This window comes from Hesperophylax consimilis, chromosome 23, assembly GCF_061612785.1.
Source record: "Hesperophylax consimilis isolate HC1 chromosome 23, BYU_Hcon_1.0, whole genome shotgun sequence".
Lineage (NCBI taxonomy): Eukaryota > Metazoa > Arthropoda > Insecta > Trichoptera > Limnephilidae > Hesperophylax > Hesperophylax consimilis.
In genome coordinates, this window is record NC_142858.1 from 17,484,608 (window position 1) to 17,503,553 (window position 18,946).

General features: G+C 35.8%; 1 protein-coding gene across 4 annotated transcripts; it reads left to right on the top strand.

Moving 5' to 3' along the window:
* The first annotated feature begins 1,098 nt into the window (after nt 1–1,098).
* On the top strand, nt 1,099–16,231 carry LOC149412396 (ubiquitin carboxyl-terminal hydrolase 35-like). Of its 4 annotated transcripts, XM_089645828.1 has the most exons (10): nt 1,099–1,594; nt 5,109–5,264; nt 5,361–5,809; nt 5,892–6,047; nt 6,124–6,267; nt 6,397–6,578; nt 7,246–7,425; nt 7,772–9,080; nt 9,596–9,641; nt 10,965–16,231. In XM_089645828.1, exons 2-8 carry the CDS (start codon nt 5,117–5,119, stop codon nt 9,078–9,080), a joined length of 2,568 nt encoding a protein of 855 aa, XP_089501954.1. In that variant the 5' UTR covers nt 1,099–1,594; nt 5,109–5,116; the 3' UTR covers nt 9,596–9,641; nt 10,965–16,231. The 4 variants fall into 4 exon arrangements, with proteins under 4 accessions (XP_089501954.1, XP_089501953.1, XP_089501952.1 ...); XM_089645827.1 differs by having other exon boundaries at nt 9,596–16,231; XM_089645826.1 differs by lacking the exon at nt 1,099–1,594 and adding an exon at nt 1,609–1,896 and having other exon boundaries at nt 7,772–16,231.
* The last annotated feature ends 2,715 nt before the right edge of the window (nt 16,232–18,946 follow it).

Below are 18,946 nucleotides of genomic sequence, written 5' to 3' on the forward strand. Positions count from 1 at the left end.
GCTATATTTAAATATAGAGTGATCTGTCTAAGGCTTAAATCGGAGTAATGACTGGTTGCCAATAAAATCAAGCGTCGCTTGCTCCTTGATCACTTTTCGCAAGATTGTTTTGTACATCCCAGAGAAGATTTATTAAATTGCAAATTGCAAAAGCAATATCTCCATTTTCAATTGAAAGAGTAATTATTATTTTATTAAAATAAAGCTGAGCTAAAGCAAATCTGGACGCCCACGAGAAACCACACGGTCACACGGGGAGTGAAAGATACTGCCCTAAAAATATAGATTAGAAGCACTACATAAATCATTATCAAATCAAAAATAATAATTTTTTTCAAATGTTTCTTGCGCTCACCCCTCAAGGGGTTCTAGGCCACCATTTCAAATTATGGAGATAGGGGAGGTGAATGTATATATAATTGTGTTCAATTTTATATGAAAGATTGGGGTTGAATTCAGACTTATAACCGTTTTACATAACACATTTTTTCTTCCAGTTTGTCTAATTAGGATGAAAAAAGAAACGTGTTCTATTTGGTAGTTGGTACCGTAAGTGACGTATGTTGGTATGACATATTTTCGTACAGTTTTAAATGGCGATATTATTTGACATCTCTCATTGTTTTACTTAAAATACTTTATACTTTTACTTACGTGAAAATGATGCATGTTTTTCAGTTTTATATTTAAAATATTAGACGAAAAATCTTGGAATTCACTGTAGTAGATAAGCACTATCATGTTTTGAAAATTTTCTTCAGTGTTCTTTGTTTTATCATTTCTTAAAATTTCTTGATTCTTTTATAAACAAATTCAAATTTCACTGACTAAGTTCATTTTCTTAGTCAGATGAACCCCTCAGGAAACATTTCGATAATTTTCTGCTTGAAGGACATTTTTATTTAAAAAAAAGTTTTTTGGGTTAAATAATGAATATCTGAGTGCAATTATATTGTCTATTGTGGTTACACCTTTTTTCAATGACCTTGAGTTTCTCTACGTTGTTTATCACCACCGCTCCGTCGTCTATATTCGTGGTTAAGTAGTGTACAAACTTTTTCCATACAAAAAGCCCGAATATATCGATCTGGTGAATAGTTTATTAATATAGAGAGTGGTATATTTATGAGTTTATTTATGGGTTTTGTAGTTCCTCGCTCGGGCAACGTCTTCAATAACATTATTTGTAATTTTATTGACGGCAGAATACAAAATAAATTTAATAATAGCCGACAAATCGCGAGTGCTCAAGTGTGGTTCAAGTTCTTATTTGTTGATTAGAAAAAATAAATAAAGCGTCGCCCAGTGGACTGTGTGTGTGTGGTGAAAATCGTAATGCTTTTGTAAAATAAGTAAATTTACTTAGCTCGGGTATGAGAAGGTTTCGTGTGGTTTGAGAGTCACGCCGAGTTATATAAAATAATAATCTTCCATGAACCTGTCAAGTGCTCGCTTTAACGTCCGCCCGCGACAACATGAATCAATGCTCGAAGACAGGGATTAATAAAGGAGAACATTTCACCTAGTGTTGTTGTGACTGTCCCAAACAAAGAGAGAAGTTCTTCCCAGTTGAACAGTCCCGCCACTTGCACAGGTTTGTGTAATTGCCCTGTGGTATAGTATAGTGCATGTGCATCTGTTTAGTTATTTGTTGCAATGTGTGCCACCTGAGTTTCCCTTATTGATTTGCCCCGTTCTGCTGTCACTCGGTGCAACCAATATCGTCTTGTTTATAATATATTATTGCTTCTTCGAGTTTTAAAGGCCGATTGACCTACGACGCGTCTAAATTATATTCTCTTCACGGGTCTGTTAATTTATGTGTTTGTTTTTTCTAATCACTTAAAAATGATTGGTTTTACAATTTTCAAAATAATGATGGCTGCCCTCCATAAGGTATCTACCTTGTTGAGAAGAACATATAAAAGTGGTTTTAAACAGCTTGGTTTTAACCTCATTTGCTAATTATTGAAACCTAAACTAGGCATTGGAAAAAAAACTATTTAATCACCTTTGAATCCTTGCATCTAATACTAATTGTAGTTATTCATTTAGAGTTTTCCATCTGGAAGCCTTCCCCATAGAATACTAGAGTAAACAGTATTTTGCCTATCCCTTGGCGTTCATTAGAGTAATGTAAGCCTAAAAGTAGTTAAAATTTGGATAATAATAGTTAATGAATGGATAATTTCAAGCTGTGTTCTCCACCCTTACCTAATTGAATAAACAGTAAAGATAGGAAACGTTGAAGGTGCCACAGGTTGCATTTCCTCCATGGTGACTGCACACTAGTACGGGCCGCTACAGTATGACAATTTTTTTTTGTGTTTCCATATGTGCTAGTGATAAAAAGTTGTTTGGAACTAACTTCCTAACAGCTTTCCTCTATTTCTTCTTACGTTACATCTTTCAAAATATTTCCAAGATATCATATTAATGTAGGTTTGTGTATCAAAATTCAATGAATGCACTTTAAATGTTCTCTCCGGGAGAACTAACTCTCTGGCTTTTATCACAGGATTATTTATTACTTTTAATTCGTCCGGAAGAGCGGTAATAGTTTATCATATTAAAAATATGCCTTGCTCCAACTTTGCATGACTCATATAGTTTTATATCAAACCACATAGGAACATATCATAAATTTAGTTAATATGATGGTGTTACGCTTCCAATACAAAGTCGTAGGATACGACTCGCTGGAGTAAGCCACCGTGCATGCGACACCACTTCTGGACTCCTTGATTTCTTTTGGTAAGATCAGGATAACAACGTCTGCTGGAAACTGTTTTGAAAATATCAAGCAAGTATTTTTGATCAGAATACAGGACGTCGGTCGAGTAATCCACATCTATTTTTGAAAAATATTCATATAAAAGCCGGAAATAACACAAAGTGCAGTGGTTGTCCCATCCAACTTAATAATCAAATGAAGCAGCTCGTTGCAATGTAAAGACAGAACACCCACAGTACAGGACGATTCAAATGTTTCTCCATCACACCACCTGTGTTAACTGTCACAACCAATTGCTTTTAAATGGCCGAATGAAATGTCTGGACAAGTAAAATATTCTTTTATTGTCTTGATTATGTTAATGGCAGTGCCTGACCTAGGGGTAATATTAAGAAATAACGGCCTGGTTCCACCATTAAGGATATATAAATGTTCTTTGACCATCTTGCTTTTGTAGAAACTGTGTCCTTTTTTGTTTTAATAAACCAAAGTCGTATTCTTTCGACCATCAAAAAATAATCCACTTTATCTTAAGTCTTTGCTTTCATGTGTTTATTTTTTATTTTTTAAAGCGGAGACGGTTTACACGTAGTTCCCGTGAGCACTTAGGCCATAGGCCTATTGTGCTATCTCCCATTTTACCTCAATCCTTTAACAACCCAGTCCCTTCTATAAAGTTCACCAGGGTTGTCATTGGGTATGTGGCTATGTCTTCTCATTCTACTTCATGAGTTTACATCTGGTACGTAATTGTGCGCCACGCAGTCTATTCTAATTCTTTATTCGAAATATGTACTTCTTTTTATAAAATATTTGACAGATGCTTTTATGAATTATTAACCCGTTATGCGCTGCAGTAGCCGATAGGCTACTACAATACTTATTTTTATTTAATTTAATCTTTCTTTTGTTGTTCCATACTACTTATTGTACTTATTGTCATGGGGAAACTCCTGCAAGACAAATATAGGTTACATCCAATCAATTCAAAACTCCATGACTAAGCTTTTGGTAAACAAACGTATTTATGCACAAAGAAGAGATATAAAATTATTATATGAGTCAGTTAACGTATTATCTGTTCGAGGAATATTATGGTTAAAAATTATATGTCAAAACATAACGTCAGATTCAATATACAAAGAAAAAGTAGATCATGCATATGACACAAGATTCAATAGAAATGAAGGTATGTCCATTCCGAAAATTATAAATAAATACGGACAACGGACTTTCTCTTATCTTGTGCCTACCATATTTAATAAGATTCCAATAGACATAAAAATTCAATCAAATTGCACCCCCGAATTAAAAAATGGTTAATAGATCAAGCTTTTTTATACTGATATTGTTTATAATCTTATGCATATATATAAATATACATATGAATATGAGTAATTTGCCTGTGTTACAACTGACTGTCTTTGTATTTTATTATTTTGTATTGTAGTAAGTTAAAAGTTTCTTTTTTTATGTATGGCTCTGTTTTTGTGATTATTTAAGTTCTTATTTAAATTCTTCTGTATATATTTTAAATGTTGTGATTTCTCGCTTTTTGTATGCTTTGATAATATATTATGTTAAACTGACCTGCTGACAAACTGCTTGAGCAGTTTAGCGGGTATAATTAATAAAAAAAAAAAAAAAAAAAAAAAAATCTCAGGCGTATCCGGGCGGAAAAAACAAAAAAATATCTGAAAATATTAATACTAATTTATTTGATAAGGTTAGCAGGGGGAGTTGAATGCAATAAAGATTTCATAATTGCCAGTAGTACAAAATAAAAATAAAGTGAAAAAATTATTAATTTATAATGAAGGTTTGTGACCTAACGAAGAAATGCATAAATTTATAAAAAAAAATCTTTTATGGTTTGATGAATAATTAGAAATAAGAAACTGTTTAAAAGTCAACCAATAAACTGTTCCTACTGTCCTGAGATGACTTGTATATCTAGGAATATTTATGGTAGATTACATACTATTTAAAAAAAATATATATATATATATACATATTTATATAAACGGTGACCGGATAAATCATCAAAATGATAATTCATCACATCTTTAAAAAGTTATATAAAGTCATGGAAAGTGATGAAACAAAAACTTTATTAACTGGGTTAAGTAGGTTAGGTTAGGTTTAAATTTTTCTTTTCTTCGTTTTGAATGACTTTATATCACTTTTTAAATGTGTGTTGAATAGTCACTGTGTTGAGTTATCATGGAACCGTTATATTGAATTTTTGTAATTGCAAATCTATATATGCAATGAGTGAGTATTTGGTAGACTGATGGGACTGAAATACGAATTTTGCAAATAGTACCTGATTATGATGAAACAAAGTGTTCATCAACTATATTTATGTTTTTAGGAAAGAAGATGGCCGTAAAGCAGAGGCAGGACAAGCCGCCGGAGGTCATGAACCTGGCGCACCTCACGTCCTACATCCGCACCCTCACGGAGCAGCTCAATGATTTCCCCCCCGCCGACCCTGTCGCCACCTGTGGCAGCATGGTCAGCATGCTCTGTGAGTACTAAATCACAATGCTGATTCTTTCATTCAATGAACTGCCTCGAATGCCACTGTATGTGACACGCACATACTCAAATTGTATTGTTTTAGCCCGCGTTCCAATTCCCCGAGAGGCTTATCTGGAGGACAACTTCTACGCTCAGCTGAACGGTGTCGAGGTCTATCTTCAATGCCTGTTGGCTGATTTGAGTGAAGATCTTAGGGAGGGTATGATCTACGGAATCTTGAGGGAAGTGTTCAATTTGATCGCTAAACCGAGCGCTGCTGTCAGCCCCGTACTCTGCGTGCTGCTGACCCTCGTCCACCCGTCTGTCATTGACAGTGCCGTCATATGGCTGATTGGGGACGCAAAGAAGGAGGACCAGCAGGACGAAGAGGAAGAAGAGGATGGAGAGATTCAAGAGACGACAGACCTGATGATGTGTCCGGTGACTCCGGACGAGATGCGCCAGGCGCTGCTGACCCTCTGCAACTGGCTGTGCTATTGGAGGACCCCTGTACTGTCCCCTTGGGTGCAGGCCTTTGTCACCAATCTCCAGGTACCTCCCAACTTCCTCAAAAACTACATTGAGTGTATTCTGGAACTGTGGACATTATAATGATACGTTTTCCTTCCTCCAGGATAGTGGCAAGTACGACATTCTCATTGATGTGGCTTTGGATACAATTAGTCCCATGTTCGAGGCACTGGCCATTCCCAAAATGCGACCCCTTGTGTCTGGCATTTTCCTACACGTGCTGGCCTGCATGCGCCACACCACCGAGGCTTTCGAACTGGTGAGTTGTAAACTATGAAATGCCCTCTGCAGTGGAACTGAATTTAAGTACATAATAACTTGTGGTGTGTATGCAGATTGCCTTTGACGTGCCTTCCATGCTGGAGCTGCTGGCCTGCGACAGCCACACTACCAGCCGCCCACTGCTGCAGACACTGGTGGAGACTCTGTCCTCGCTGCTGGACGAGCACCCCTCCCTGAAGACGGCTTTCCCTGAAATCGTAAGTTTCCTATCTGTAATCCAAAGAAGTCATTTTAACAACGGTGTTTTTAACACTTCATCATATAAATTACAGCACATGTTGACTTTGAATAATTTAGAGAAAGTGAATATACTTGTTTGTAATTAGACACTGTGCCTGGATTCACACATCAAATCAGACGGGGACACGTTGCAGCAGTTCCCCGTTTGGAAGGCATACGACATCCCTAGTGACGCTTACAACAAGCTGCAGCACAATGTGGGGCTCGTCAACATCGGCAATACCTGCTATATGAACAGCATCTTCCAGGCCCTCATGATGACCAAGGGGTAACAAACACAAACCCTTCATTACTTGCCCCCCATCTTTATGTCCTTTTCTAGTGTGTCAATGTCTTGAAACATGTCAGAGGCCTAAGTGTGAATCTTTTAAACTGTTTTTAAAAACTACAAATTATGTAAACAAAAGATTTTTTGTTGTAGTACTGCACATAATTGCCTGCAACCAGTATAACTAAGATATCCCTATTTTTGGGGAATGTAGTGATGCTGATGAAAGTGGGGGAGGGAAAAGAGATGGGGAAATGTGAGTTTAGGAAGTATCTGGCTATTCAGATTTGGTAACTGCTTATTACTAAAAACATTTAAAAATCTATAGAATATCTTCCACTCTGAAGCTCGGACTGTTGTTAAATTCTCATGGTAATGCGTCTTAAAGACACTTGGGCCTCAGTAAATTTATACACACCAATCAATACTGTCATGTAATTGCTGCGGCGATTTTTCACTCTAAAATAATTTTGCTGTCTTCTGTTTTTGGTATATTTTCTGCGACCATTGTATTCCTTTGATAATGTATGCGTTTTGGGTTTTCTTTTACAATAGTAAATACCTACCACACTTGTGATGTATTGCCTTGTCTTACCATGATTTTTCCTAGATTTTCTGAAAACTGTAATTGTGTTGTGTAACTAATAATATTATTTTATGTGTGCAGATTTTCCAACGGACTAATAATGGCCAAGGGGACGTTCCCCCTGATTTCTAGACTGGGCGCGCTGTTTGCCCATATGATGTATTCTGAGAGGCCGTGTGTTTTGTCCAACAATTTCCTCGATTTTGCTAGGCAAATTAACTTTACTCATAATTTTCAGCATGATAGCAGCGAATTTTTGAGGTGAGATAATAATTTTTAATTTACTTTCATTATAAATTGTTTTACATAGCAGAATACTTTGTATTCTCTATTGATTTGCTCAGAAGGTCAATTCCGAAGAATGATATAATCCATCAAAAATCATGTTTTTTTTAATCATTATATTTCCCCTGTAGTGTCATAATATTTAAAAAAGTTTGTTTTTCTTTCATATTCTTGAAATTGCAATTTCTGACTGAAGTGAAATACGGTTTTTAGAACTGCGGTTTGTCATGAAGCAAATACTTTTTTATTTTATTTTTTCTTTACATTTTATAATTGTTTACGTTAGAATTTTTAACATGTGATTGATGGATTGTTCTTGCAGCCACCTTCTGGAGCGTCTGCACGAGCAGGAGCGCCTGCAGGTGTGGAGTCAGGGGCGCATGCTGATCAATGGGAAACTGGTGAGCGCGGAGATGGCAATGGCCATGAGCCAGGAGATTGCGCAGGCCATGAGCCTGTCGCAGGAGATGGTGATGACCATGTGCGTTAGTGAGAACCTTGCGCTGACCATGAGCAACAATGCGGAGCTGGCGCAGGCGCTGACCATCACCTGCATGGAGGACGTGCCGCGCTCCCTGAGCCCAGCGGCCCCCGAACCCCCCTCCCGTTGCGAGTCGCCCCAGCCAGGTTGCTCCTCCGCCCCGCCCATGGCTTCCCGCCACCCTGTGTACCGCGCTGCCAAACACAAGCGCCGGGACCCTGTGGCTGAGATAGTCGCCAAACGCCAGCGTACTGGCACCCCCTCAGCCTGCATATACACCCTCAATCTACAGATGATTCCCGACAAGTACTTCTTCCCTACAATTGTACAAAAAGCATTCGGTGGATTGCTTACGACTACAATCAAATGCATGACCTGCAGCTTCACAAGTTCCAAAACCGATCGGTTCCGAGACCTGCAACTGGCTTTCCCGGCAAAGAATTACTACGATTACAACAGGGGAAACAAGCGCCCGTACTATTCAGTTCAACAGCTGGTGGACTATTATTTCCAAACTGAACATCTCACCGATGACAACAAGTACCGTTGCTCCCGTTGCACCGAACTGAGAGACGCGGAGAGATCCATCGTGGTGGAGGAAGCCCCGAAGAATCTCATTCTCATTCTGAAGCATTTCTGGTACGATACCAGAAGGCAGATCAGGAGCAAACTGCTAGAGCGAGTGGACCACAACAAGACAGTAAGTCTGAAGCACGGCGACAAAACGCTGCAGTACGACCTGTACGGGGCCGTCGTGCACTCCGGCTCGCAGATGGACTCAGGCCACTATTACACCATGGCCAGAGACGGACCACGCCAGTGGGTGAAGCTCAACGACCATTGGGTGACGCAGTGCACAGAGCAGGACTTGCACAAGCTGGCACCACCCAACACGCCGTACATCCTGTTCTACCGACAGCGCCGCGACCGCACCGAAGCAGCCGGGGAGGACGAGGAGCCTTTTGACTTGTTGGAGGACAACGTGCCCTTTGCCTACCTGCCACTGCTGCTGAAGGAGCAGATCCGCGCCGACAACAGCCTGTACCGTTCACAGCCCAAGAAGGAGACACGTCCTGTCTTTCTGTTTCCGCCCTATCACGACCACACTCTGCTCGATGACGATTACTTCGGCCCCCACTACCTGTACTAGGTAACCAAACTAGGCCACTTGTGATATTTTCCTTTCATTTTTAAATATCTAGTTTTTATAACATTTTTGTGATAATTTTGTTTAAACTAATATATTATATATATTGTAACAATATTATTGTTAATCGTCACATCTTTTTAATTTTTAATATTATTTATGTTAGATTTAAAAACTCTTTTCTACCACATCACCTAAAAATTAAAGTTGTTTAGTTTTAACGTTATACATACACATATATATATATTATTGTATAGTTTTAAAATTACCCCCTGCAGTCATGTATGTACATGCAAATCATTTTAAAGAGCAGACGTTTTAATTTATCTGTACACACCGATGGTACTCAAACTCTATGTCAAACTGGTTCGAATTAGTTTTGAAAACCCGCCCGCGGTGCCCTTTACTATACATTAATATGTACTACAGTACAGTATACCACTACACTAGCAAGAATCTTTTCAAAACATTTGCCTGAACTTTCTTACAGCGTACATTAATTAGTGTTTTCATTGCAGATATCTTTTTATTGGAGGTCTGTGGATAGAATACAAGGGAAAAATGGTAATTTAATTTTTAAAGTTTTTATTCGAGAAGGACTAGTTGGATGGTGCTTTAACCAATTGGCCGTACATGAGATTATGAAATTAATATATTTTTTAATAAATCATAATTAAAAATGAAGTTAAAATATATAATAATTAATCAAAAAAGTTTGCTTCAGGGTAGTCGCCACCAGAGGCGGTTCTAGGGATGCAGGTGTGGTAGGTCATTTGAAAAAAATGTCTGACTAATCATTATTTGATACTGTGAAAAATGCCCATAAATTATTAATTTGTAGGTAGGTATGTCATGAGTCCGCGATTTAAAATACATATTATGTTAATATAGTAATTTGGAAATAACTACACAATCTATGTACTTACGGCAAATTATTTTAAAGAGTATACGTTTGATTTAGTTGTGCACACCATAAAATTGTATAAAAAAAATAAGAGTTTGAAACGCCCGTCCGCAGTATCCAAGGTTACTGGGTGTGAAGCTAAGAGTATGGTGATTCCACGGTGTGAAGTGACATGACATTTATCAATTCCATTAAAGTTTAGACTTTAGACTATTTGGCAATGATCTTTTACGTTTTTTGTTTTGTTTCATTGGTCAGGTTCATTCTACATCGATAACAACATAAAGAATTTTTCCAAACCTTTCCGAACTGTCCAATTGAAAAACAACCATTGTTCCACACACGACAAACGTGTAAAATGAAAAAAAGACATGTCACTATCTCTTTAACACATATAATATTCAACGTGCTGTCTCCCTCACGGCCATCACCAAGCTTTACAACGAACGACATAGTGCCATCTCGTTTATTCTATGGCGTGCATAGGGACAGAAGATGCCAAAGCCGTGGACATTCTTTGAAGTGACCCAGAATCATATGTACTTGTGAATAAAAGCCTCTATTAGAGACAATAGATGTCACTGCTCAAATCAAGAATAAGACCAGTTGTTTTGATGCCCATAATTTATTATTATTGATGTCTTATAATTTTGTGGTGTCAAAAACCAATTGACCTAAGGAAAGAACCGCCCCTAGTCGCCACATCAATGATCAACTGAAACTAGTAGTTCTGTGAAGAGTAGATTTCTCATAATGTTGATTACTCCAACTTGACAGCTCGTAATAGTCGCAATGCTCATGCGCTCTAGCAGAATACAAAGGTATTATCAAACGTAGTTACCATCTAGACAGGATTGATCGGAAACAGAACACACAGACAATAATTTACAGACTGACAAAGTGGTAGTCAAAATAGGACTAAGCTATGCTTAGTCAATTATCATAATACAATAAAATAATATAACTTTGTTTATCTATTGCAGGGGTGGGGAACCTTTTCGCTGCCGAGGGCCATTACATTCTGAACAAAAAAATTGGTTTTAACTTTAAATTTACTCCTTGTGCGATTTCCCAATTTTAATTAAAACTACAACCAGAACGCGAAAATAGTTTCTTCCGGTTTTTGCAGCAGTTCTTAGTCTGCAAATAGAATTTTAAAACTGCACTTCAAACATGAGAATTTTTTCCTTCTTAAATGCATCTGCAGATGAATCCAAAACTGTAATTTTATCTGTAAGCGAGTCCCCAGTTTAATTAGCATTACGCTCATATTTTCTAGTTACACGTTTAATTTCTTGTAAGTAGAGTAATAAGAAATTAAATTAACGGCCAGCCGTACACAGCCGTATAAATAACTTCCGGCATTAAAAAGGTTAATGAGTAATGTCAAAATTTTGTTCATATTGCAGTGGTGTTAATTTTCCACATGTGCAATGGGAAAGTCACATCCGTGTATATATTTTTTTGTTTTAAATTTTGTCTCTTGGATTGATAAAATATGTATGCAACAAGCAATAATTTTTTTTAGTTTATTATTGATACCTTGTATTCTCTCTACAGAACGTCATTAAAATAAATTAATAAAAAAGAGAAGTAATCCTTTTTTTACAATACCACATAATTCTACACAATACACAGTTGTTGCAATTTAAACATCAGTTTGTGTACAGCTCGACAATGATAACTTTACAGGTGTCCGTATGAGGACGAGGATTTACCTAAGATTTTTGAATTTGGCTATCTTCAAATGTCTTCAATTGGTTTCTTCAAACTTATTCGTTTTTGATTGAACCCTCTCCAGTACCTATTATGGTGAGCTGCTGTCAATTTATTTAGTATTGTCAGCTTTTATTATTTTTAATTGGTAACTGTATTTAAATTAAGTTTTATTTCATGCGGGTGGCGTGTCTTTTTGTTGCAATTACTTAGTTTGTTTATTATATTTATAAAACTTTTGTACACACAATTGGTTATTTTATAATAATAATATAGTTTTAATAACTTTGAATTAAATGAAATATTATTTTTTAATAACTCTAGATTAATCAGGTAATAATAAATTATTCTCAATATAGCTTTGTCTATTGATTTATTTCACATTGCCATCTCCAGTATATACTATTGACTGAAAAGTTATCGTTGTCAAGTTGTAGATCTAAATACTGTGTCTGAAAACTCATGGTACTAGCGGGAAACTGGTGAATAGGGTGGGTATGGTGATTGACCTGTATACATAATAGTGATAAAAGGGAGTTAAATGGAGACATAAAATCAACAATATTTTTTTGTTATATTTGGATATTACAAAATACATCACATATCAAATATATATTTCATCTTTTACCTCCAGATTGACATTGAAATTTCACATAATAGAGAAAAACCCACCCCTGTTAAATCTTAGAAAGGAGTTGGATAAGCTATTCAACTGCTGGTATGACATCATGTCAGGTATGACATCGCAGACATAGAAGAGGAAATTTACACAACATTCAAAGTATCAGGTTTTGGTGCTCTTTTGTCCATGAAATATGCTCTTCTAGGATTAATTCTCTGTAATATTTCCCCCCTTTTTTCGTTATAATCAATGTTATATCTTTCAGGCCATCAAAATATTTTTTTTTAGTATTTGGAAAACTCTGTTTTGGACAAAATATTTTCTCTTGTTTTCTTTCGTTCTGTGAGAAGCTTACCTTTGTCAATAACTGGAACATTCCATCTGACACTCCATATCTATCGCAAGTTTTAGACCGCAGCCTGCTTCTGAGGAGTTTGAGGTACAACAGTCGGTTTGAAAACATCATTACAATCGGATTCATTAGAATCAGATGACGTGGAAATATTGTGCTTGCGCTAAGTGCAATTGGTGCTCCTCCCACCCTCGACATATGCTTTATCAAAAGTGGGACGTTTGGTAATTGACTATGTAAATAAAAACTATATTTGTTATGAAGATGAAGACGAAAAAGTTTTTGTCGGATTCATAGTAACTTTTATGTACCCTAGAAAGGACCCCTAAAAAATAAAATTTTCTAAACTTTGAAGTTCTGGAGGTAATTAGTCACATTTGAATTTCAAACACATCGTTTTGGCCCCCTCTTATCGCTGAGAAATATTTTTTTTTTAAATTACCCACCTTACCGGTGAATCTATATTAGATTTTGTGGTCTAAATTTTTTTGATTTGAGTTTTCGTTTTCTAGTAAATCGAGTCTGAAGTTAGAATTCATTAGGTCATTTGATAAATATTGATTGGTCGGGGGTTAATGTCTATTTAACTTCTTTTAAAATGCGTCGAAGCATAGACCCAGTTCCAAGAGAACTCTTTAGATGCTGAAAAAAAATTTGGCTTCTTTATGTGATGTAGGTTCACCAGTCAGCTTGTACTACAGGTTTTCATAAAATTTACAGAGGAATCAAATATTTTCCATAAACAGCCATGTTTGGCAAACATTGTGTACTGATCAGTTCAGATCATGAAATTGTTTTAACATTTAATTTTACTATTTCATATGAGTTCAGTAAAATGCCCAGAATGGAAACCAATTACTCTTTCCACCTTACGCATACTATTAGCAAGAATGTAGCTTATTTACAACAGGATTCAATCATTTGTTTAGATTTTTTTTACAAATAATAGAAATGTAAAATCCAATCTTTGATTTTCCTAATTTTATAAATTTATGGTAGATTATGATTGAGAGAATTTTGAATTATTGATTAATATTCAATGTTAAATATTTAATATATTCTATAAATGTTTATGTAAGGTTTGGGTTTTCTACACATATGTACACTACATTTCTGATATTGTATTGATGTTTACAATAAAAAATAGGTTAATGATCATAATCTTTACACTCCACATAGTTTAAGCAGACTAGTTTTTCATAGCCATAATGACATTTAAACTTATCTAGTTTCTTCAAGATTGAGTTTATTTACTAGAGCAGCGGGTCTCAATTTTGGAATCAGGGGTGGACTGCATTATCAGGACCTTTATTACATACAATTTTTACTTTCAAGTATGTTTGCACAACTTCCCTATTGTAGTACAGTCCTTTGCCAATACTGAGAAATTAAAAGCAACATTTGGAAAAAAATATTTGCAGTCCGCTGTATTAAAGCTGTTATGATGGGACTGACAGATTACGTCACACGCACCATGGCTTGGCCTATCAGGCAACTGATAACAGGCTTTGTGGTCACAAAAAGTTCTTTCTTGATTTTATGTGTTTTCTGCAAGTTTGATGTTATTTATTACTCATTTTATTTAATATTTAAACTTTATATTATATTTTCTTTCATGGTTTGTGAAATTATGTTCACAGTGTTAACACTTACATATTTATAAAATCTGCAAAATTGATGTTATTTATTACAAGATTAGGGCTAAGGTACCTTTGAAATAGTTCACCTTTGAAATAATTTCTGCAAGATAGACGCATTTTACTATAATTTCTGATAGATTCATGTTATCAAAGTTCAACTAGAATATATACCGCAGTATTATCATGCTGTCTACATGCACTTGAGTTTATACTGAAGAATCTTTTCTTTTCATACCAAATACATAATTTTTAGTCTTTACTAATTATGAATTAATTATACTGACGTTAGCTGTACAACCATCGTGTTATCACAAATTGTTTTGTATCTTCTCTCTCACTGGTTGACTGGTTGGTATTCCTGGTTCAATATTCTCCGACGGATTTCCGTTCATGACTTGTAGAAGGAATTACAGACCAAATCACGTAGTTTAGATTAGAGGTGGGCATTTCAGTAAAAAAAAATTTCGAAACAACTGAAACATAAAATTACACATCTGCCCTGATGATGGACACTGCAATGCTGTGCGAAACGTTGGCTAAAGAAGGAGGTAGCGTAACACGGCATAATACCCCAAAAACAAATCACTATAATACTTTTGGCCGTGAAAATCTCAAACCATACACAACTGAAACCGTTTTGTTACTCAAAAGCGACAGAGTTTAGGGAGAAAGTGTTCTGTGAAGCTTTACGGTAGGTATTGAAGTTTAGTAAATGATAATAAGCGGGCTGTAAGTATTGCTGGAGCTGCTGTTCGGAATTTTCAAATGAATTGTGCTCTATTGGAATTATGTCGCGCGGGATTTATTCAAGACAACCTAGATCAAATATATATATATATATAAATATATCATATCACACTGAATAAAATATTTTAACACATTTAAAAGTATTTTAGTTTAGTCCTTTAGTCCTCTTATGACTAGGTACTTTTGGTTTATTGCGGGCGGAGTTACACTATTTGTTTAATCAGTTATCCCAAAAATCACAAAACTGTTTCAGAACATAAACGGTTTCAGATTATTTTACTCACCTCTAGTTTAGATGAAGAATAGATACAAATAATATTTTGTGATATCCGGTGGAGCGATTTTTGGCATATTATGACAAGTTTTGAAAAACTCTTAGCATTTGCTTGTCATAATGTGCCATACTTATGGCACCTAAACATATGGTATACATTGCGAAATCTATGTGGATTCATTGGTTTAAACCGCAGTAAGCAGGTCATACGTTTCCATATTAATATTTTGAGGAATGATATTACATAATTAAATAATATGGTAAATGTATACATTTAAATACTACCAATCGAGTGGTTAAATCACTTTGATTATCAAGAATTTATTAATGTTTATTACTATGAGATAATCCATTAGCATTATTATTGTATTAATTTAATGTAGGTAATTATTCTGTTATTGATGAGTCTAAACATGTAAATGAGTATAAATTTATGAAATGTATGGTGATTGAAATTTCCTATCTAATGAAGTAGATGTTTACAGCGACATTATATTTTTGTGGAGAGAAAGGTTAAATGATACGGAAATAAGTAGACAATGTCACCTTCTGTTGTAAGTGTTGTCCAACTAAATGTTAAAGGAATGTGAAATATCCTTGTCGTCCACCTTTATAGCCATTCTTCTTCTGAGTGACAAATTTGATTGATAACCAAAATAAATAAGATGTCAAAACATTCTTCAATTTTATATTAATTGTAATAAGATTTCACAATACAATTTTAATTTGTAATATTATAAATGTTATATACCTACTCTTGAATGGATCATGAAATGTATAAAAATAGGTAAAAAATCAATATCTTTTGGCTTAAGGAATGATGGTGTACAATAACTCGAATATGTGATTTAATGTATTGAATATATCTATTGTGTGTATTTCACACTGCAGATCTGAGTGTATCCTTTAGTTTAGAAACAATAAAATTATCTATATAAATTTGGAGATTTGGTAGTGAGACAATGAAAGATGGTGGTTGTGATGTCACAGCGTTTATTTTGGGTGAGTCAGTAGCTTAGTTGTGAGATGACTCCCGACCGATGATGATGATTCCAGGTGTAAGTGGCGATGACGGTGGTGGAGTGGTCGAGGCGGTAAAGTCAGTGGCTCGACACCGCGTTGGTGGAGACCGGACTTGAGGATGTGTTCAGCACTGGGGATGACATGGAGTCTTCCGTGTGAAACAGGATGAGCCGAAGGTATGATTGATCTGGTCGGCAGATGCGCGGGAGACCCAGGCCGACGACGATGTCGCGGGGCCGAGGCGCAGACCAGCGAAGATGTCGCAGGGCTTAGGCGCTTGAGGAGCGCAAGCCAGGGATGATCTCTTAAATGTCTGTGCAACGCCGGATGTAGTAGGTAGGTTTGTGGGGTGTAGCGGCGCGGTGAAGTAACAGCGGGGTGCGACGCGGGGGTCTGGCTAAGTGGCCGCCTGCTCAGTTAAGTGTTTTCTGTACAAAATGTTCCATTTAGCCCACTAGCCCGGTGCCCTGTATCACTTACACTCGCCTGAAATGTGTATAACCATCCCATTCCATTTGACCGGTCGGTGGCTGAGTTTGGGTCTCACCCATGCGTAGTGTGTTCGATTCCTCGGCTGGCTAAGTCCTCCATCACAACACAAGCAACGTTTTCCGCTTTCTGTGGTGGTAGGAGATTTATTAATTAGATTTTTTTCTATTCTCAACTTAAATTAAGTGAAATCCATTTTTCGTGATACATGGGAACCCTTTTGTAATAAAAAAATGTTCTGAGAAGGAATTTGTCTCTTTAGAGATGCGCACTCAGTGGCGAGCGTATGTTTGTGGGAGATGCTATATTGTTGTGAGGTTAGTACTGTGTTAAGATCACATCACATCAAAATGCATACAAATTTGAAGTACGAATAACACAGAATGCAGTTTGTTGTCTTTAGTAAAAAATAATTAAATATCACATACCGTAATACATTTTATTTCCCAATATTTACATAACAATTAAATATTATAATGTAATTGAAAAGTGCAAACATTTTGTTTTCCATTAGGTACAATAAACATAATATTTAATAATAGTGTAGTCCTTGTTCAGAATGGCTTAATATTTCTTAGCCTCCCAACATCAGTCAAAGTGGAAATGGCTTAGACCTTATTCGGGGGAGCTAGAAGGTATCTCAAAAAATAAATCAACACGTGTCAAATTTTTCCACATTCTTTCATTTCGAAATCAGTAGATTTAACAACTCATCAGTGCAGGCGGCCAAAAGTGGATCTAACAAATGAAAAAAGGTATATTATGATAACTGATTTTTGTGGTAATAAGCTAAACCACCTCGACCCAGGCCAGGGCACTGAATCGAGTCTCTATTTATATAATTTATATGTTATAAGCCATTTATATATACACAATTTCTGGAAACTCATGGAAGATACAAGCGAGAAACTGGTAAATTTACATCACTTAACAAATAATTCTACCATCTACTGGACGGTTACCAACCTAGTCTAGTTAAAAGAAGAAATATAAATAACCTCATGATTTATATATAATCACGTAGATAGTAAATCAAATCAAGTTATACGCCAGGTTTACGAGATTTTTTTTGCCAAAAACACTGGATTTTTTAATCATATGTCTAGAATGTCTCAGTCATACAAAGATCTTACTAAAACGCACACTACCGTTAATATTTTTCAAATAATATAGTTTGTTTCAAGAGAAATCTCCATAATTTCTGTACCTGGAAAACAGTAATAATTCATAATTTTTACTTCAAGAACACTTACTTTTCAATTTTATGAAATTTTTCTTATATTTGTTTTATTTTTTATTCAGTGATAAAGTAGCTTTTGATTTTTTTTAATACATTTCCAACTTATTCTATGTAAACGTGGACCTAAAAAGCCCTGGACATCTAGGGTGAGGGAAACCTGGCAGCCATCTTGTATGACAAACTTTTGAACTGATTTGTATGCAAAGTGGTGCATAATGAACTAATAAATTTTTGTGTTAATTCCGTTATAACAGCATATGATTTTTTGGTGTATATGATGATCAAGGAATGGCATACATCGTTAAAATAATTTTAGATAGTTTTTGTGATTCCCATAAATCTTCTTCTTCACCCCGCAGCTCCAAATCATTTTGGAATTACTCCGTCCAGCGCTTTTTAGGTTCATGGTTGTGGCAGCGGACGTCCAAGACCGGGCGATTTTGCTTAGAAAAAATAATATAAATGGTGTATGCGTGTGCGGGTTTATTGGGCCGCTGTTACAGAAATGTCAAAAATGTGTTTGTTTTTGTGAATGTGCTAATGTGAATGCTGCAGACGCATTAGTGTAGGGACATTTACATTTGAAAACTAATGATTTTTGCATTACCTACAAACATTATAGTGACCTACAAACATGTTTTAAAAATGTTTGTTTCGCAAATTCGAAAGAGTCGATTTTGTGTTTTTAGCATAACTTTCATTGCTTTGAGCTTTCTTTTTCGAGTAATTCAAGCCAGAATTTGAATTTTTGTGGTCAAATTAAATATATTTAGTTGCGGGTTACTATCAGCTGTTAATTGTCTAAAAATACCTGGCTACAAAAGTTTTTTTAACCCTTTAGTTGTCAAAAAAATTGAAAAGT